The following is a 21,773-nucleotide window of genomic DNA, read 5'->3' on the forward strand; positions in this document are numbered from 1 at the left end:
TTTCTAGGTGTAGACTAGATATTTTCAGAAGGTAATTCATTCTCTTTACTTAGTTTTGGCGCCATCTACAGTGGAGATTGAGTTTGGTTAAAATGGTGTAGAGCCCATTCCCGCCAGCACAGTTTGTCTGGCCACCATGCAGCAGGCATAAGCCCTGCAGTCTGATCCATGTACTGTAGGCAGATTCATGTGAAGCTCCATTGACAGCCTCCAAATGGGCACAGGGGTTGGCATATGTGGATCCAATTTCAGAATCAGGGCCATAGTTCCTTATGTAAAGTGCTGGGCACACTTGAGGCTACTGCATAAAAGGATTAAATTGTGATAAGACAAAATACAATAACTCCCTTTGTCCTTCACAAACCTGAAGAAAGGGAGCACCTTGTGTATCCTACCCAGTCAATGCCAGTACTATGCAGCTAAAGCAAAATTATTGATTAGAAATAATAAATAAATAATAGTAGTAATCAAAATAAAGAGAGGGGAAAGTAAGCATCAAGCAGTATATGACAAATTTAGAGTGATCTATGTAGGACCAAAAAATAAAAATGGTTTTTGGGTACTATGTGTCTAACAAAGTTAACATCCAAAGTAAAAGACAAAGTAGACCAGTGACATAACACATCCACTACTCAGTCACTTGTGTCTCATATTACAACATTACGGAAGGATGGTACAGAATTTTCTCAATCTATACCTATTAGGGATCTGAGATGATGTTCAGACTTAAGGCCTGATGTTCATCTTGAGCTCAACCTGGCCTCCATTTTTGTGGATAGTGTTCTGTAGCAGTAGATAGCTGAGCCCACATTTTGCTGCATGCAATGAACAGTGGGTGCAAATATTTATTAATTATATGAGTAGCCATCTGATATGTTGGTACAAATAGGTCAGGAGAGATCTAAGTACTAATATATGTATCCACAAATTATTGCAGGAAGCAACACTCAAGTACAATTATTTTCAGACATACACTAAATGGAAGCAAGTGTGTTTGTTTTAATTAACAGAAATAGGATTTTTTACTATTTTATACAGGCACTAATGCCTTCTCTAGCGATAGTATAATGAGTACAAATAAATTTCTTGGAGTCATTTAAAATACCATAACTACTAGTTTAAAAGGACAAAACATCAGCAGAAATATTTGCAAGAAGTCAATGAGTCATATTTTCCTCATAAAATTGTTGAAACTGTTGTGCCCAGAAACAAGCAAGTATGTGACTAGGGTCGGAAAAGTTTAGGCATAAACACAAACAGAAATCAGGTTTTTGTTTGCAGGGGATGAGGGTAGTTTGGCTTTAGGAATATCCTAATACTAACAGATTCTGAGTACTGCAGGCAACCTGAGCTGAGTTTTAGTACCTCTTGCTGAGTATAGTTGAATCTTTGGCCCTATAGCCTGGTTATATGAGAACGGTGCAGCACAGTGTTAAAGTGTCTTTGTGGCATTGCAAGTTGTTAAAATTGGGACAAATTAGCTTATTCCCTTTCCCTTACATCAAAAAATACAAAATTTATTTTGAGGGAATTAGAATCTCAATGCAGCAAAATCAGACACTTAACATTTGACTGAGTTAATCTCTGAGAGTTTGGGAGATTTGCTTAAGCCCCATCAAAATGTGGCTACTTAGACTCTCAGTCCCTGTCCTTTTTCCTCTCAGCCCAACCCTTCTACTGGCCTTAGATGTATTCCCCTAACAATTCCATCACCCAGCAGCCTGCTCCTTATATTCGGTCTGATGTCAAGTATTTTACATGTGCTGGGCCCCAGTCAGCCGCTGTCATCCCATTTTATGCTTTCTGGGACTGGGAAAGTACCTCTGAGTCTGACCCCAAGGGTTAACTCCTAAAATTTTGAGATTTGAAGACATTGACCCACCCAGCAGAGATTACCAGGTTAGTAAACGTCTGAGATTGATTTTCAACTAAGTTTTGCTGGAGGTCCTTGTCTGAGTCACTCCTAACCTGAGGGAGGAACTGGTTTGAGATATGGCCAGGTGCTTTTTTCCAGGAGCAGTTGTAATGCAGTTCAGCACTTTTATATAGACACACTGGCTTGCAAAACTCTGTGAGCCTTGCTCTAGAGAACTGTGCTTATAAATCCTCCCTGCTAAAAAAAGATGCTACCACGATATCCTACTTAAGACCTTGTAGTCAGAAGTGTGAACTGAGCTATGAGTCACCACCAAAAATATGTAAACATTTTTTGTACCATGAGATGATTTGACTTTATCACAGTTATTTCAAAGTAAATAAAGATACCCCCACCCCCTTAATGTTTTCTCTGAGGTTATTTCAGTTCCCTTTTATTCTGATGAGAAAAGCTTCTGTTTTTGCAAATCCTGCCAGTGAATTTCTTTGAAACATAACCCTAAATGTTGTAACTAAAGGGACATACTCAATCCAGCTGAGAATTGAGCCCACGTGAGTTTAAATAAGTTCAGGGCTGATCATGACAGTCACAAGGCCTGGTTCTCCTCTCATTTATATTCACTTTGCACGAGTGTAACTCCTTGGAGTTCAATACTGTCACCTGATTTACACCAGTATAAATGAGAAGAGAATCAGGCCCAAGGTTTTTTGAAGAGTAGTTTAGTTACAGCATCAAGTGTGATTTTGGGATCTGTAAGTTTCACACTTCCTAGCCCTTTGAACTTGGGGCTCAGACTTGCAAGTCCTGCCTGCATGGGGCCTCTCACAATCTTCCAACCCCCACAAGCCTCCCTCCTTTTGTCTGTGGTGTATTACCCCCTCCCTCAAAGTCTGCAAATCTCCCTTTAAGAGCTCTTCAATGTCCATTACCAAACCGGCTTGAGGAGTAAATGAAATAAGGCAAGGTTCTCCTCCACCCCACTGTCAGACTCCCAACCCCAAGGAGCGGAAGACTGGACCCAGGACTCCAGTCCAGCTTTCATGGGGTATGCAGGCAATAACCACAAAGCCATTCCTTTTGTTTCTTCCTCTAATGACTTGTTAGGCAATGACATTTTTCAGTAAGTTGCATGTTTATTTCAGCCCAATGATCACGATAATGGGGTGATTGTTCAAAGAGTTATGAGCTTCTGAAAACTGCAGGCAAGAATGAAAGCTGTAATGCAATCTTAAACACAGTGATGGCCACCAGACGCCCATTCACAGCCAAAGAAACTAAAAGCCCTGTGCTGTCTGATTAAAATGTGATTGGGGCACACCTAACAGGGCCACGTGGGAGGGTTTCCATTGACTTCACTAGGAGTTGCATCAGACCCTTTGAGATCTTGTGGCGCTAAATGTACTAAGAGAAAAGATACTTAGTGCCCAGGCCCTTTTGTCTTGAGTGGCTGTTGCAAAGTAGATGGTGTTTGGCCCCACTGCCTGACCGTTGGATCTTGTTCTAACACCTTTCAACTGCTTTCCATTGGCTTACTCGTGAATTCCCCAAAGCCTGGACAAGCCAGTGAAACATGCAGGGACCTAGAAGTCGTAGAGCTCAAGTAGAGGCAACAATTAGCTGAAAAACTGCAGGTAAAATAAAATGGTCACTTCTCATTCAGGTTCAAATGATCAGATGGAAAAATATACACGGGCATCGTTATGTGAACTATTTATATAGTTACTATTGCTGCAGATAATAATACTTAGAGGCCTTATACTGGGAAGACCCTTAGCTTAGCCTAGAATTCAGGAGATAAGTTCAAAATCTCTCATTCCTCCTGGGAAGCGCAAGTGCTTTACATAGGAGGAGAAGTGTCATCCTCCTCATCCATTGGGAAACTGAGGTACAGGGAGGTTGATACCATGCCTGCATTTGCACAGCAAGTCACTGGGTAGAGCCAAGAATAGAACCCTGCTCTCTGGACTCCAAGATTGCTGTGCTATTAATTAAAGCCATGCTACTGAGGCGAGAGCCAGAGCAGAGGCACACTGAGCTCCAGGCATCTTGGCTCTGGAACTCATTCCACAGTGCAAGGCACATACCTCTCCCCCATGGAGTAATTTGGTCACAAATCCATGAGGCATTCTCCTCTCCTGTGAATATTTCTGCAGAAAGGGATGCATTTTTACTCAAGCAAAAATTCCCCACTGACCTCAATGGGAGTTTTGCCCAAGTAAGGAGAGAGTAAGAACGGAGAGAAGATGTCAGGGTTTGGCCCTCTTCATGGCCCCATTAAAAAAAGAAAGCAAAGCTGCTAGCTATGGTGTTTACATTACACCAGCCTGTGGGGGGCGGGAGGGGAATTCTTCTGTATATTAACTGCCTAGGATGATTTTCTACAGCTGTTTTGTGGATGTGTCTGTTACTTGTATTACAGTATGAATTCTATACATATACAGTGGAGAACATAATTCTCCAGGAAACAAAAGAGTATGACTGATGGGAAACAGAAGTGAGGGATCCCAGGGAAACTAAACTCGCCAGAAGGGGAGAATGAGCCCGAGTTTTACTGATGGAAGAAGAGGTTCTGCCATGGGCTCAAGCACCACAAACGAGGGCTCCGATCCTGCCATTATATATATATATATATATATATATATGTGTGTGTGTGTGTACGCTTCATCCATGTGGTGCCCCATTGACTTCCGTGGGGCTCTGTATGGATGTAGGGCTCTGTTTTCATGTCTCTGATTGCAGGGCTGGGGCCCGAGTCCTGTTCTGGTATCCCAGACTGACTTGGGAGTACATGGGTTGCATCAACCTCCTTCTTCGACAGTAGGGCTGTTGCAAATTGTAGGAAGTACTGCATGAGATACTGGGAGCCCTCCAGCCCCACTGGCTTCTGCAGCGGTTGAGGATGCTTGGCCTCTTATACGATGAGGTCTAGAGTTTGCTAAAAAGATCAGCAAATACCTGAAGGCGTGATTGTGTTTCAGATGACACCGTTGTTTATTAATTGTATTGTGTGACAGAAAATGTGTTCAGCAGACAAATCTTTTCTTATAGCAACTCTAGTGCCTGCTGCATTGCTCAGTGGTTTCTCCTCCCGACAGTCCAGCACTGGCTCAACCTGAACTGCCAAGCAGGTTTAGACTCATCTGTTTTTCCTGTTTATTTCAGGAGGCCACAGACTTCCTGAACAGTCATCATGTCAGTGAAATTGACATTTGTCTCTCCCAGCGATGGGGGTGGAATCAGCAGGAGCTGTTCCTTTGCTGGATTCAGCACGGTGCAAAGCAGAAAGTTAGCGTAAGTAGAATAAAAAGTGAAAATAAATACATGCATCCTGAGCAGTCAGATATTAGACACAGGTCAACACTTCTTGCCAACCTAAAGCCTCCCTTCATAAGGTGTGCCTTACTTTTTTTGTCCTAAATGGATGAGTCTGTTGTTGTGCACAGTTAAACAGCTACTTCACCATGCTCTAGAGATGGCTGCACTTCAGTGGTGATTGAAGCAACCTTTGCTTATTGTTTGCATATCAGTTGTAGGCTGCAAACTGCTTTGGGATGAAAGATATGTCTAGAGTACTATTTATCGTTATCATTGTCACACCAATGTTTCTGCAGAATCAAAAGCAGGTCAGACTGTACGGATCATTCTTCCATCTGGCAGGAAGAGCACAGCTGAGTTCCCCTAAAATGGGTCTGGTGTGTTGAGGGCAAAATTGTACTTACCAAGAAATACCTGCAAAATCTATTTTGCGAACTTGCTGCTAGATTCTGATTTAAAAGGACATGCATGGGAATTAAAAGGGAGCTGCTCACATCTCACACAAGAAGCAGGGTTGTGACAGATCCATGTTTGGATGGGATCCCAAATAGAACACTGAATGCTTGCAGCATTGGTGTTAGAGGGAAGAACCCCCCTATTGAAGCTTTGAGTCTGTACCGAAGCAACAACCCTCTCCCAGCAGTGTGGTAGTGACTAGCATGCTTGTGCCAATGCCGTCTATGAGAGGCGACGTAAAATTTCCCGACTCCTTATAGTCCTTAAAAATCTCATGGCACTTTTCAGTAGAACAGGGGTGTTAGCTCTAGGTCCTGGTTAAAATCGAACTGAGGTAATTACATTCAGTGCACCTAAATTCCTCCTGCAGTTATTTATATTAAATGGCATCTAGAGGCCCCAGATGAGATCAGGATGCCATTATAATAGGGACAGACTAGGTCTCTTGCAGCTGAAATAGACGAGACAGACAAAGGGTGTGCAGAGGCACAGAGAAGATCAAGGGAACTGCCCACTGTCACACAGCAGTTCAGCGGCACAACTGGGACTAGACCCAGTTCTCTCAGTCCCAGGACCCTATCAGCAGCGTGGCCCAGTAATCTTCCTTACTGCTTGTTCTAAATTATTGGGTAACATTGCTAGGTAGCATTAAATAGCTGCCACTTCCACCCAAGAGTGGCTCGTGTTCCTGTGCTGATTTAAGTGATTCCTATATAATCTGTGAAATGTTTTTAGGATAATAATGCTATATAAATGGAAGATCATCATCAGCTCTGGCTTTCAACGTATGCCAGAAAAATACCAAAGGGAACTGATTTGAATCATATAGAAGTGCTGAAAAAAATATGTCACTAAAAGTATTCCACTTCTTAAAGCAATTCTTGAGTAACTGCTTGTATCTCAGTAAAGCACCTGGCACTTCTTATACAGTTCTTTGTATTTTCAAAGCACTGAACAAACTAATTAACCTTGTCACCAAACACAGCGTTTATAAAATTGTGAGTTGAAATGAGAACCTGACACAGGTTGGTAACCTAATCTGGAAGTCTTTGCACATGAATTCATGAAATTCATTATGGAACCTGAATAATAATAGTCCTACCATAAGTCAGATGTCTAAAGTCACACTGATAACTAAACTGTCGAGAAAAACACAGACAGTAAATTACATAAACGGATTTGAGCTTGACATACATAGTGGGAGTTCTTACAGGGAAGGAGTCTAGCAGGAAAAGAGTTGAACAGCTGTTTCTATAACCAAATCACCTCCAGCAGGCAAAGAAAGCTCCAAATAAGCAAGTTTAGATTTCCCCTAAGATTGCTCTGTTACTTTCAGCTGTAAAGCATTTCTAAACAATCAGCCTTTATGCATTTTTTTCCTATTTGCAAAATCCCATTGCCTCTTAACTCTTTCGATAGAGGAAAGTTTTGCTCAAGGATGAGAATTCAGACATTTAGGAAAGTATTTTGAGACAATACTAAGCGTTAAGAGCAAGACACTGCTAGATGAAACACCCGAGGACTTTCCCCAGCAAAGTGAACATATTTACTTATTGCCTTTCCCTTCACAAGCTCTCTCACTAGCTCTTTAGAATGACACAGTAGGAGATCACAGGCAGACTCCCTTCTGAGCATACACTGACCATATGTTGTGTTTCTACAGCAGCTTCTATCCGAAGCTCTCAACATGCTTTAGGCATGTTAATTTACTTACCTTCCCAACACCCTGCAAGGGAGATAAATATTGTTATTCCCAACTGTAAAATGGGGAAATTAAGACACAGAAAGCCCAGCTCCTTTTAAGTATTTAGGCACCTAACTGCAGGACCTACCCAAGGGTCATAGAGCAAGCCTGTGACACAGCTAGAACCAATCCCCAGACCATCCTTCCTCACTCCTGGAGTGTCATACACCTTCTTTATGGTGGCCCATTGTATAATTCATGGGCTACCTCTAGAATTCAGATTTTTGTCATTTCCCCAGGTGTGTCCAATCCAGGATTTACTCAGCACTCAAAAGCTGAGGGAGCCTCAACTCAACTCAACCCAATGACACAATCTGAATAGATGTCAGGAGTGGGGAATTTCCCTAGATTAACTTTGTCAAATAAAGGCTTGGTTTAAAGGAAGGAGTTAAAAGCAAATAGAAGGGGGAATTAATCAAACCAGCTACAAATAATCAGGGTTTATGAAGTTATAAAGAGGGAGGTAAACCAGCCAGGAATCTATCAACAGGAGACAAGTGTCAGCAGTGATTTCAAAGCCTATTCTGGGCTTGGCTTATCCATCACAGGTATATGACTAAAGACTACAGGTGTTATTGTTCTTCATATTTGAACAGCAGGCCCATTATGTAATGACTTTTTACAGGATTTCTGAGCTAAGTGTGATTTGATTTTGATTTTTAATTGCTTTAAAAAGATGTAGTGTGTCTGTCATAGAAAGCCAGTTTGGGTTAGGAAAAAAAAACCCTTGATTTAAAAACAACAACAAAAACCTAGTTTATAATCTGGGCCTGGTAGACTTCTGGCATGTTTTGAAACTTTCAGACAAAAAATGTAAATGAGTGAATATTGAAACAGGTGTTGAGAGCAGCCAAGCAGTAGCTATTTCTGAAGTCCTTTTATAACATATCTTTGCTAGACTGCCTAATAGCACAGAACTGGTCTGTTAACGTACTTTTAATCTTGTATATGATCCCTTTAGTTGATGAGAGTGGACCATTTGTCAGGGGATTAGTGAAACTTGGAGAACAGCAGTGCCCAAGATCTAATCCTGACTCTGACCCCAACTTCTTTCCTGACCTTGAGTAACACACAAACACTTTGCCTCAGTTTCTCCATTTTACAGACTGGGATAATAACAATTGGGTCCCAGTTCTACAAATCTACCCTGTATGAATGTGTTTACAGGATCAGGGCTTAAGTTATCTTGTGAGCAGATCACAAGGATTAATTACTCAGTGTTTGAACTGCAGTCTGTGAATCACAGTACATAAAAATCTATTTCTGGTTCCCCCAAATAATGGGGAATTGTGTGTGTAATATAAATTTAACAGAAGAGACATACTTGATTCCTAGTGGTCTCCCTTGAAGCCAGGAAATTCTAAGTTAACACTCATAACCTAATCTTCTCTATCTTCCTTTGGCATCTCATCCCAGTGAGCTGTAGCCATTTCTTGGCTTTGATGGGTTAAAGACAAACCCTGAACCACTCTCTGTTATGGATCTAATACAGGTCCTGATCCTGCTTCCCTTACTCACTTAAGTAGTCCCACTGTTTTCAATGAGACTGCTCCTTTGAGTAAAGGTTTGCAGGAGCAGCTCTGTAACTATCATTGTAGTAGCTATATGTGTGAGACTTTCTTCCAGCTCTGAGGTGATGCTGATTTTTTTCCCCCCCTCCCTACAGAAAGTCTCTCAGCAGGAATTCAGTGAGGTCTAAAATGTCTGTGAAATCCTCCAAAATGTATCCCTCCCTGCAGAGAGGGGCTGTCATCTGGGATCCAAAACCACAGCAGGTGAAGAAAATTTTTGAAGCTTTGAAGAAAGGACTTAAGTAAGGACTTTTCAAGTATTAATTTGTTGGAATTTGACTTCTTTAGTGTCTTTGTTACTGCCAAAACTTTGTTCCTTATACTCCTAGCTCTAGGGTAGGCAACCTATGGCACGTGTGATTTTCAGTGGCACTCACACTGCCCGGGTCCTGGCCACTGGTCCAGGGGGGCTCTGCATTTTAATTTAATTTAAAATGAAGCTTCTTAAACATTTTAAAAACCTTATTTACTTTACATACAACAATAGTTTAGTTATATATTATAGACTTATAGAAAGAGACCTTCTAAAAATATTCAAATGTATTACTGGCATGCAAAACCTTAAATTAGAGTGAATAAATGAAGACTCAGCACATCACTTCTGAAAGGTTGCCAACCCCTGCTCTAGCTTAATGGTCCAATACAGCAACCCTTGTAATCAATGGCAAAGCTCCTATTGTCTTCGTTAGATACAGAACTGGGCCCTTAGTAAACACACTACCTAGTGGCAAACACATTTTTTGGGACCAAATCCTCCCTCATGCCAAGGATTTTATCCTGCTTCTATTAATGGTAATAGTTAAACTCCGTGATGTCCATGGGTCTAGCATGGAGCTTTAGGAACTTCATTAGGTACCTAGACATCACTGAGTAGACAAAGAGTAAATGGAATTGTCTTAACCTTTGTGTGGCTTTATAATTCCTCTCAGTGCTTCTAATCTGTGGGAACCATGCTGGCATGCAGCTCCTTCAAATGCAACATTGGCATCTCCAGGATTTTAATACCATGGGATTTTAAGCTAAGAACATAATGAAAAAAGTACTGAAATTATTTACCATAAATGTAAACACCTCAACTACTTAATTGTGTCTCACATAGTTAAAACACACTTGGTTTCCCTCAAGGACTGTAATGTCTTAGACTTTTAAAAAGTTACACCAGTGTCTAGTTAATGGAATTAAATTAACAATAAAAATTCTAAACCTAAAAAAAAAATTGATTTGACTCCAATATTTTATTAGGGCTTGGGGACACTAAACTGTCAGATGGATTAGAGTTATGGTCCCAATTCTGTGAAGAACATCACACAGTCAGACTCCTGAGCAAGCTCCTTGCAGAACTGAGTAACTAATTAAAGCTGTCTGCAGAAAACAGCTGCATCTAATAATTTAAAGGCCAAATTTTAAGCAGATTCAAACTAAATCCATTTGTTCTTGCTGGAATGTTTTTTTGTTTTTAGATAGTAACAGCAACTAGCCCTTAAGTCTAATGACCCTTCTGGGTGCCTCCCCACCAACTGAGCATCTTAAAATGCTGCAAAAACCTAAAATGACTTTAATAATAATAAAAAAAACCTCTGACTACCACTGCATTGAGCTGTTATCAGCAAGTGTGGAGAGCAGAAAATTGAATGCTGGAGTCACTTTTTGTGTATTAACAGGAATGTGTTCATAATAGTAAGACAATAAAATACACCAACAGAGTAATTTTGGAAAAGTGCAGGCTGCTTAATATAAACACATCAAGCTGTTCAGGTTCTGTGTCTTGTAAAGCAGCATTTTCCAGAAGGTGATTGGCTACAGCTCTTTAAATACAAGAGGGGAAAATAGACTTACTCAAGTCTGTTCTGAATTAAAATGAAGTTGGAAGAGGATCAGCTTAGGAGGAGTTTTGTCTTCTGGGAGCTGCCATGGGGCTCATTGAAGTCAAGTGCTCAGCAGTTATTGGCACTTTGCAGGGTAAGGCCCCTGCTTTTTAATTGGGGTGGAAAAACAATGGTAGTATCAGGAAGTAGCCAATGGCTGCTCTAGGGGCAGCAAAGGTAGCATTCAGTCCCTAGCTGCTCAGATAAACAAAGGGAATGTTTAAGAGGTGCTGACTGCTCCCATTAACTTTGGCTGGAGCGGCAGATGCTCAGCACCGCTGAAAATCAAGCCCAGAGGACTGAAGTGTTCAGTGTTTCAACCCTTTGACCTTGTGAGCTACAGCTGGCTAATGAGCTGCTCAGGTCTCAGTCAGCTCTGCAGCTCCTCCCTCCCCAAATGGCAGCTTCTGCTCCAGCGGCAAGGGTAACAAGGAGCACGGAGCTCCAGAACGCCACCTTCCCTATCCCAGTGCTCCACTGGGAAGCTAAGCAGGAAGCCAGCAGCATGGCCCAAAGCCACCTTTCCCTTCTGAGGAGCCAAAGAGGCTGGGAGACACCTCCCTCTCCCACTTCTTATTTCCCCACTGTGGGTGGCCAAGCAAAAGGGGAGGTGGCAGGAGAGAGTGAGACATGGGAGCAGGCCCAGGCATGAGGGCTCCTCTGAAGGGATTGTGGCTCATGCAGGTAAAGGGTTGTCCTGAGGGGAAGAAAGTCAATGCAGGGAGGCTCCTGCTGGGAGGGCAGGGGCACACAGATGTACAGTGTGGGTGTAAGGAGGCGTACTATTTTGTTTCCTATGTACAGCACTTTTCAGCATTAGGAGCCTCCTGGGCCCCTGTTCCTCCTTTGAATGCCTCAGGGCAGCCTGTCCAAGATGGCGGCTGTCGCAGTGAGTTGCATGCTGTGCCCATTCACTTGCACTTTTGCTGTTTCTTGTTTCCTCTTAGTCTAAAACAAATCCCTCAGAACGATAAGGCTCTGGCTGTGTTCTCGGTGTGGGGGAAACAGAACATGAAGCTCTTGGAGTTGGGAGGGCACGTGAGGGGATGAGAGGTAGCAAGAAGGAGGGCAGCAGCTTCTAACCCACATGAAGCCCATCTTCTTTTCCAGCTGCCATGGCTCCCCTTCCCATTTCCAACTGTTCCTTCAGCTGCACCAGCTCAGCCCTTCCCAACCTCTGGCTACTTTTGAGGTGGGGGCACAGAGAATCTCTCTTCTCTCCCTCCCCCTGGCCCTCTTAAACCTGTTCCTGGGAGTATCCTACTGCATATGCTAGAAGAAAATATCACTTTAGTTTTTTTCCTCTCCAGTGAATACCTGCAAGTGCATCAAGCTGAGTTGGATTATCTGTCTGCTCGACACAAAGATACAAAAAGGAACTCCAGACTGGTAAGATGATTCTTCGTATTAATCGCTTAGATGGTTTAAACAGAGCAGAGTTTTAAAAACAACGACTGTCTCTTGCTTTTGGGACTCAAAGGGGCTTTCCATTTGTTAATGCTGAAAGTGAGAGGCTAGTATTATACCTATTTGCTAAATTCACCAAGTAAGTCGAGGCTAGATGTGGGGAAAGAACCCAGGAATCCTAACTCTCAGTATCCTGCTGTGTTCCCTGGATTGCACTCCTTCCCTTTTGGGACGGTAGCTAACTGCTGATTATTATGTGGCAAGTAATATACGTGCCTGTCTGTGTCTAGAAACTGAGGAGAAATAAAGATTAGGCAAAACTGAAACATTGATTAATAGGTCCTAGCAACTCTGATTCTGCAACATACAAAAATCCCAACAAAACCTTTGCTATTTGTAGTGCTAAGCTGTACAAAGCACCTCAGACTCTGTATTGGGACTGTCCTTGGGAACACAAAGTAACCTTCCGAGGCTGGATAAAGGATTCGAAAACCTCCCACCCACCTCGACCAATTTTCAAATCCTTACTATTTCTGAAAAATCATACTTTTGTGTGCCCTCAGTTTGGGCACCCAAAAATCAAGACACTGAAACTAAAAGGGTACTTTTGAAAATGTTGGCCTTGCTGTCTGCCCATTGTATTGCACAATGCTGCTTACAAACATTGTAACTCTCTAAACAAAGACTCGGTGCAGCGTGGGCAGTTGTTCTGGCAGCAGATGTGGAAATGTCTTTAATATGTGCAAATGAATTCACAGGCAACTTGTCATATTTGTCTTTCAGGCTTTCTATTATGATCTGGATAAGGTAAGTACTCATTCTTTTGGAGGGGTAGGGACAGGACAGGTCACAGAAAGCAATGAACAGTGAAGTGCAAGTACTGATACTATATGCTCACTGAATAATTTAATGCCGTATTATGTGAATGTTTGTTTAAATAGCTTTTAATCCTTCTTTCCCTCTCTAAAGCAAATTCGCTCTGTTGAAAGGTATATCAGAAAACTGGAATTTCATATAAGCAAGGTAAGGGCTATTTATAGTCTGTGTATGGGAGATTTACACTGCTATATAAAAATTTGGATTAGAAAATACTTTCATGATAGCTTGTTTGTGCATAACATTGGGACTTCTGAAAGATGTAACTGCTTCCATTAGAAAAGGAGAGGGTGTGTATAGGTGTGTGGGTTGTGTGGTGGTTTTTGTTGAATGGCTCTATTCAGACTGAATCCTGGGCATAGCCCAGCCTCAGCCTGCAGAACCGGTTTCTATGTCCTACCAGCTTACTCACAAGAAAGGTGCTGTTGGGAGGAGTTGCAAAGGGTGGTTGTTGTTTTTGTTTTGTTTGTTTTTGCTTCCTGGAAGCCAAGGTGGTGGCACTTAATGGATTCTACCAATTTCCTGTCTGATTTGAAGGGCTCAAAAATATTTCTTACATACATGGAGCTGTATGTGTTTTTCAACCCAGAATTCAGTGACTGCCCCCTATTTGCTTAGTCCACCCCCAAATTGAACCATGTCTCCTTTCACCCTCCATGCCTCATGGCTTAATAACAGTAGAATGAACCTGTTTTAAACCAGGCATATCCAGAGTCATGCCCTCACTAAATACACACTTGAGAGCCATGATGTACCCTACATACCCATCCATTTAGGGCCATTTTACCATGACTGGTATATAGGTAAGGGATTGGTTAGCCTGAGTAAGCAGAAGCCTTTCTCTGGGTTAGCACTGAAGCATCCGTGCCATAGGTCTCCCTATATAGTCACTTTGAGATTAAACAAATAGAGCAGCCCCATCTTTATCCATCTCAACATGCTCCTGTTGACTCTGTGAGTTTCCTCCTCAGTGTAGACTTGGAGATGGGAAGGGTGGCCCAGTGGTTAGGGCACTAGTCTAGGACCTGGGAGACTGAGGTTTAATTCCCTGTTCTGCCACTAACTTCTTGTGTGACCTTAAGCAAGTTACTTAGCCTTGCTGTACCTCAGTTTACCATTGGTAAAATGGAGATAATAGCACTGCCCTGTCTCATAGGTATGTTGTGAGGAGAAGTGCATTAAAGATTTCAGGGCCCTCAGATACAAGGTTCCCATTACCACACTAAGTACCTTGGAGAGCTGGATAGAATTCTAGGGCTACTTATTCTGTCTTGTATCTGTGGTGGTGGTTTCCAAAGCCTGGTGCCCTACCTCTTTTGAAGTAGTGCTGGGAGAAACATGGCTCTCTGCTCAGATTTTGGAGTCCGTGGTAGACAAAACAACGTGAGGTAGGGAAGCCTGTGTAGCCAAAACAGCAGAAAAACAATACCCCCAAGAAACTATTTACCCATAACTTAGAAATGATCAACAGAAGGTTATCTGCAGAACAACTAATTAGAGGCTTTCAGGTTCTGGGGTGGGTTAGTAGTTTTTGTTGGTGCTGGCTGGAAATGAACTTTTATTTAAGCATTTGGCCTTAAACCTGGGACAGACTAATAACAGTGACATGTTTCAAGGTTATGTAGGACCCTCTCATTAGCATGCTTTTCTTGTACTGTACAAAACCTCAAAAAAATCTTTAGCTGGTGGGATTAATCCTTTACCCACTCTTCCCTCCATCTGAAATCTTGGAGCCACTTTGTTGAAAAGGCTTCTTATGAGAGTAGGGGGTACAAGTCAGTGCTAGAACGATGGGATCTGCTCTCTTAGAAGGGGAAATGTCAAACAAAAATTCCTCGTGTTAATATTACTTCCCTCAACTCACTAAAATTGGAAACTGACCCCAGAGTGGTGTAAAACAGTCCTTTTTTTTTTTCCTTCTTTTTTTCCCTATTAAAGGTAGAAGAACTATATGAAACTTACTGCATCCAGTGCAGGCTGCGAGATGGGGCCTCTAATATGAAACATGCCTTCTCCTTGACTCCCTCCACCAAAGCCTCCAGAGAGAGCCTGGTAGAACTTTATAAGAACCTCCAAGAATGCACAGAGGTAGGAGAACTCCTCAAGCATCTGACAAATAACTGACTCTTCTGTCTAAAGTCAAAGCAGTGGATACTGTACCAAAACATGCTGTTCTGAACTGTTGGCTCGCTGGTGGCCTGGACTTAGAACATAACATGTAAAATTAGATGAAGATGCATAACAGCAGCTACAACTCACAGCTTCCTCTATAAAAGTATTTTGCTGTCTAACTTTCCACCTTCATATGCAGTGACATGTACAGGGTAATGCGGTTTGCTTGCTTGTAACCAAATGTGTTCATGAAGTGTGCATAGAAAGTCCCTTGAATTTGATCTGTAACATTAGGACTGAATCTAGCTTTCATAGGAAGTTATTTGGGGGTGGGGGTGGGGTGTCATAGATTCATAGACTTTAAGGTCGGAAGGGACCATTATGATCATCTAGTCCAACGTCCTGCACAGTGCAGGCCACAGAATCTCACCCAGTCACTCCTGTAACAAACCCCTATCCTATGTCTGAGCCATTGAAGTCCTCAGATCATGGCTTAAAGACTTCAAGGTGCAGAGAATCCTCCAGCAAGTGACCCATGCCCCATGCTACAGAGGAAGGCAAGAAAAACCCAGGGCTTCTGCCAATCTGCCCTGGAGGAAAATTCCTTCCCGACCCCAAATATGGCGATCAGCTAAACCCTTTCCATTGACTTCCAATGGGAGCCATAGTTAATAACTTACTGTGTGAGTAAGTCAGGGTAGGTCTACACTTCAAGCAGGAGGTGTAAATTTCAGCTTGAGGAGACGGACCCACATTAGCTCTGATGGCACCAGCCTGCTCAAAATAGCATAGCTGTAACAGCACAAGCAGTGGGAGGGGCTACCTGTCTAAGTATGTGCCTCGGGTCTTGGACAAGATTGTTGTTTGGCTGGTTAGCCCATCTTTCTACTTGTACTGCTGCTGTGGCTAGGGTCTATCTCTTTTTCAAGTGCACTAGCTCCATCAGAACTAGTGCTAATATGTCTCCTCAAGCTGGAATTTACACCTCCAGCTCAAAGTGTAGCTCTGCCCTAAATGGGGAAGACTGCGTGAAGCGTATTACTTAAACAACCTTGCTCCTCTGCAGAGCTGGGATATAACGTCCCATCCTGAAAGTAGCATTTAAAAAAAAAAATCTGCCTCAGTATGCAGGAGTGTTAATGGTGTGTAAAATGTATGTTCTTTTGCAAACCGCTCTAACCTGGTCTGTGATGTGTTTGTCTTCAAGAATGGAGACAAAATGGCTGCCACTTTCTCATAGTACCATTTACTCCACTCTTCGGTCAATGTAATTGCTCTGTCTTTCTCTTCCAGGATATGTGTCTGATTGAAGGGGCACTGGAGGTGCACTTGGGAGAATTTCACTTGAAAATGAAAGGTAGCCCTTGTACTATTCTATAGCATTCATCACTTGAGCCAGAAGCTCTTCAGCTTGGCTGTATAAAGGACTGATCCAAAGCTCATTGAAGTCTGGGAGCTGGGCTTTGGATTGGGACCTAAACTGACTCCGATAGCTCAGTGGTTTGAGCATTAGCCTACTAAACCCAGGGTTGTGAGTTCAATCCTTGAGGAGGCCATTTAGGGATCTGGGGCAAAAATCTGTCTGGGGATTAGTTCTGCTTTGAGCATGGGGTTGGACTAGATGACCTCCTGAGGTTCCTTCCAACCCTGATATTCTATGTTTCTCATTTCCCCCCCTCCCCCATTCATGTGAAACAAATTTGTCCCTGCTCTGCAGCATTCTTTTATATGTGACTGTTGAAGCAGGACTTTCCTCTTCCCCACCCCTATGCAAAGTTTGCAATATTAAATAAGACAAATGCTAACAACTCCTCTATGTGAATTTTGCTGTAAGGGGACATTAATCAGAGTGTCACCTGGGTATTTAATGCAAGTTGAGATTTGTTAATAGATATTTTGAAACTCTCTCAAACTACAAACATTAGAAGGGGTTTTCCTTCTCTTTTCAGGGTTGGTGGGCTACGCACGTCTCTGTCCAGGGGACCAGTATGAGGTGCAGTACACAGCAATCCATTTTCTCTTACAACTTTCAATTATGGGCTTGCACCTGTAACGTGCAGGTGGGAAGTGTGGGGATGTGTAGGCTGAGCAGGCGAGAGAATGCAGGGAAACCAGAAGCTATATGGGTGTTGCATAGCTACCAAGTTATTCCTGCCTCAGTGTGAAGCTGAAGGACTTGGCTAAGTGCCTTGATAGAGGGCAGTGTCCAGGTACCTGGGAGACATAAGTCTTCCAGAAGAGCTCATTGGGGACCTGGCTGGAGTCTAAAACCACCCTGAAAGAGGGTAGTAGCAATACTGCTGCCTATCCATAGGGTAGATCCCAATTGGAACAACTGCCCTGAAGGGCACAGGACTGCATAACTGTGTGTACAAAGCCCATGGCTTTCATCCCAATAGTTTCAATTCTAACCCACTTTTTTTCTTCCTGCCACTAACAAAACTCCAAATCACTTTAAAATCTGTCCTGCTGTGTTGCCGGACATTACACGACAGTAACTCACTCTCTGCATTACAACAACACGTACGCTTTGGTATCTGACTCCACCCAAGTTCTTCCTGGACAGGTGGGGTACAGAACTACTTGGCAACTCCACCCCTGCTTCTTAAAAAGCATAGCAATCAAAGGAACAAGCCCAAGCTCTGCAGTATGGGGAGGGAGGGATGGTGCTATCTTGGGATTTGCTGATTCTAGCCGCCTCTTCCCTATGTGGCTTCTAGGTGTTTGTGCGACTGGGACGCCAGAAGTGGAAGCTGAAGGGCAAGATTGAGACGGATGACAGCCAAACATGGGATGAGGAAGAGAAGGTTTTTATACCCAACCTCCATGAGAAGTTTGAAATAAAGGTAGCTGTCTGCAGTGGCTGGATTGGAGCCATTGGTTAGCAAGTAGCTTGCCTTCCCACCCAGCTCTCTGCCTAGCACGCTTTTAAAAAACAACATGAATTTTCACAGCTCCATAGAAACAGCAATTAATCAATGTTCTGCTTGCTGAGCTGGCCTCTGATCTCTGCTTCTGCTTTCTTTCCCAGGACTCTTGTAATGGCAACTGGGTTAATGCTTCTGCTTTTCCATATATTCGAATGACCCCTTTTTAAGATCTGCATCCAAGGTTTGGTGGTGGTTAGGGGTCCACGGCTTGGATGGAGTAATTATATTGCATGCAAGATTTGGGGGATTTTCTTACACACTTTTTAGAGCAGGGTAACTCTATGTAGGTAGGTATGTATACTTTGGGTGTATATATAAGCCAAACTTTCCCCTTCCTGGGGTTTCCCTGCATGACCTCTTCTGTCTCAGGCCCTAATTTCCTCTGCCTCTGCCTCTAAAGCCATGTATATCGTATTGGAGCTAATGAGATCCACCTGCCAGTGTGAGTCAGGCATAATTATTCAGTATCTTTGGACAGGATTCTGCCACTTGGCATTAGAGTGGCTCATTGGAGGACTCCCTGCTATACCATACAGATGCATGGTAGGCACTTTATTCTTTCACTTAGGTAAAAGTTGGATCCTCCTGTTCCTGTTACTATTACTACTGCCGCTTCCACCTGTTTTACATTACATCCTGACCTGGCAGCTGCTGCTTAGGAGCAAACGCCTGTTGTGATCTGGACTCCTCTGAAGGCCAGATCCTGCAGTCACGACTCCCATCAACTTAGATGGGAGCGGAGACTAAAATAGACTGCAGGGTTGGGCTGGACCTTCACTACACGAGTGAAACACATTGTTTTGTAGTGCCAACATAGGGCTTTCAATGCCTGGAAGCCATACAAAATAGCTATTGAAACACCCCATCCCTTCTGGCAGCATGTGAGTTACATAGGAAAGAATTCCTGACTTCTAGCCAGTAGAGCTTTTAGAAATGTTCTTAAAATGTTTTTTTCCCCGCTGCACAATAAGAAGCCGGAGAGAAGCTAATTCAGATGCATGTTTTCTCATAATATTTGCAAAAACATGAATGGCTCTGTATGCCAGTGAAAATGACTCACCTCAAAGTTCAAGAGAGAGGTTATATGACTTGGGTTTCATGCCAGTTTATTAAACCTGACTGACTCTAGTTTCTTTGCTTTCCCTCTCCACACAAGTGTGAATTGGGTGAAATTTTCAAGTGCCAGATTCCCACCTCCAAAAGTGACTTAGGCTCCTAATTACCATTAACTCTCAAATGAGATGTATGTGCTTCTGAAAACTTTACCTGCTAAATCTGTCCCTGATCCTAAATATGACAGACCCCTTGATGTACAAAAGTAGTAATATGCCTTTGTCCTGCTGCATCTTGGTTGTGGGTTTTCCAGCCCCACTTCCCAGGACTGCAGACAGACTTGAGAACTGGGAAGCTGTTTCTCTGCCATTGCTGGACTCAGCTGTGCCTGAAGAAGCTGTGGGTCAGACTGCAAAGTGTGTGTAATGGGCTACAACTGGGATGAGCTACTGACCAATGAAGGGTGTGCTGCTTGTAAACCATGAGAGGAGGGATGCTGAAGACCTGTTGGCTTTGATTCTGAGCTGCAGCTGAGCTCAGCTTGGCCCAAGAGGGAGTGGTAGACCAGGGCTGTGTCCACATTCTGGAGGTTGTTGGGGACTGGAACAGCCTTACATGGGTAGGGAGCTGGACTAGAATATCAGCGGTGGCCAACCTGAGCCTGAGAAGGAGCCAGAATTTACCAATGTACATTGCCAAAGAGCCACAGTAATATGTCAGCAGCCCCATATCAGCTTCCCCGACCCCGCTCCCAGTGCCTCCCACCCACTGGCAGTCCTGCCGATCAGCACCTCCCCTTCCCTCCCTGCACTTCCCGATCAGGGTTTGGGGGGGAAGGTGGGAGGAGTGAGGGCACGGCAGGCTGAGGGGCGGGGGCAGGAAGGGGTGGAGTGGGGGTAGGGCATGTGGCAGAGCCAGGGGTTGAGCAGTGGGCACCCCCTGGCACATTGGAAAGTTGGCACCTTTAGCGCCAGCCCCGGAGTCGCTGCATATACAAGGAGCCGCGTATTAACTTCTGAAGAGCCGCATGTGGCTCCGGGGCCACAGGTTAGCTACCCCTGGAGTAGATAATCTCTAGGGTCTCTACCCTAGATGATTTTTGGGTCAAATCCAGGGATGGGTGAGGCTTGCTGTAAAATATATATCTTGCAGCAAAATGGGCTCCAGGGTTCCAGGTTGTTTGTCTGATAGAGTTACTTGAATATACACTAAAACTAGAATTTGCAAGGTGCCTAAGTTTAGGCTCCTAAATAAGTGAGATGACTTTCACTCTCAGAAGTGCTAAACACTCCTAGCCCCCATTGGTGTGAATGGGAGCAGCGTATGGCTCAGCATCTATGGAAAATCAGCCCGTTACTATTTAGGGGCCTAAACGTAAGCACCCAGGCTTGAAAAACTTGGCCTATGGCCTCAAAGAGCTGATCCTAGGCTGCTATGTTCATTGTGTACACAAACTGGCCAGTTCCTCAATATGGGTGGTAGAGAATCTGTGTCTCATGGGCATGATGAACTGGATTCAGCCATATCCCGTGAGTCCAGCCTCTCTAAACTCCTCCGCTATCCTTCATGTGTGTCCGGTATCTGGCAAAATGAAAATGGGTTTGTGCCTCTGTAGGTCACAGAGCTGCGGGGACTGACCACGATTCTAGTTGGTATGGTAACGTGTGACAGCATCGACTTCTTTACAACCAGGCCTCAGGCGATCATTGTGGATATAACTGAGCTAGGCACCATCAAGCTACAGCTGGAGGTCGTCTGGAAGTGAGTACAACTCCAAATGCTGAACATGGGAGTGGGGGGAGAGGACTGTTAACAGGGCCTTAGTGCTTGTGATGGGTGCCACTTTAACAGCACTCAACACTACAGTCCTCTTTCTGTTCACACCACAGGTGCAGCCTAGGTAGCAGCAGCGCAAGCCTCCCCACAGCACCCCCCGCCAATGTGCCTGAACCCTGATCTGGAGGGACCAATCCCAGGGAGGAGAGGATAGCCCCTCTCTCCATGGCCCTTCAGTTCTTTGCTCTGCGTTGAGGCTGCCAACAATGGAGCCAGCTCTGTCTGGCTTTTATTTAGGTTTCTGCTTTGTCCAGAGTCAGTGTTCAGTTTGTGGTGTAGGCACATCTCTGAAATGCAAAGAATGGACTTAAAGAAGATGAAATGAAGCTGAAAACAGCAGCTCTTAGACACCACCATACGAATATGGTTGAGGTTTAGAGAAATCACTACAGTTACAGGGGCCAAGCCCTCCTTTAAAAATGAGGTTTCCTCAAAGGTTTGGCTGCTGTCACACTCGACTTTTTGACATGGTGATCACAGTTGCTTGTGCACAGTTGTGAAACATTATGATGATCCCAGTGTGATTGCGTCTATGGTGCATCGCACACACCCAGCCCCCGAAGAGTTAGTTGCTACCTGTGATTTGATGCATTGTTTTACATTTTTAGATTTGTAAAGTTTTCTAGTAAATTACCACTACTATTAAAGGAAAAATTTCATTTTATGGGTGCTGCATTGAGAGATTTCCTGAATCTTTTCTGCCAGGTACACCTCAAAATCATCACTCCAGAA

At 43.6% G+C, this 21,773-nt stretch overlaps 1 protein-coding gene across 3 annotated transcripts in view; it reads left to right on the forward strand.

The window, feature by feature from the left end:
• The window catches only part of RIPOR3 (RIPOR family member 3), a 68,515-nt gene that overhangs the window by 19,699 nt on the left and 27,043 nt on the right, over window positions 1–21,773 (forward strand). The window contains exons 2-11 of one of the 3 annotated variants that reach the window (XM_034787539.1): window positions 5,039–5,167; window positions 9,058–9,204; window positions 12,138–12,216; window positions 13,018–13,041; window positions 13,204–13,257; window positions 15,049–15,198; window positions 16,516–16,579; window positions 17,172–17,215; window positions 17,943–18,068; window positions 20,821–20,966. In XM_034787539.1, coding sequence (XP_034643430.1) covers window positions 5,067–5,167; window positions 9,058–9,204; window positions 12,138–12,216; window positions 13,018–13,041; window positions 13,204–13,257; window positions 15,049–15,198; window positions 16,516–16,579; window positions 17,172–17,215; window positions 17,943–18,068; window positions 20,821–20,966 — 935 coding nt within the window. In that variant the 5' untranslated portion in view covers window positions 5,039–5,066. Of the gene's footprint in view, window positions 1–5,038; window positions 5,168–9,057; window positions 9,205–12,137; window positions 12,217–13,017; window positions 13,042–13,203; window positions 13,258–15,048; window positions 15,199–16,515; window positions 16,580–17,171; window positions 17,216–17,942; window positions 18,069–20,820; window positions 20,967–21,773 lie in introns of those variants that run through there. The other 2 variants (XM_034787540.1, XM_034787541.1) reach the window with 2 other exon arrangements.

This window comes from Trachemys scripta, chromosome 12 (assembly GCF_013100865.1).
Source record: "Trachemys scripta elegans isolate TJP31775 chromosome 12, CAS_Tse_1.0, whole genome shotgun sequence".
NCBI lineage: Eukaryota > Metazoa > Chordata > Testudines > Emydidae > Trachemys > Trachemys scripta.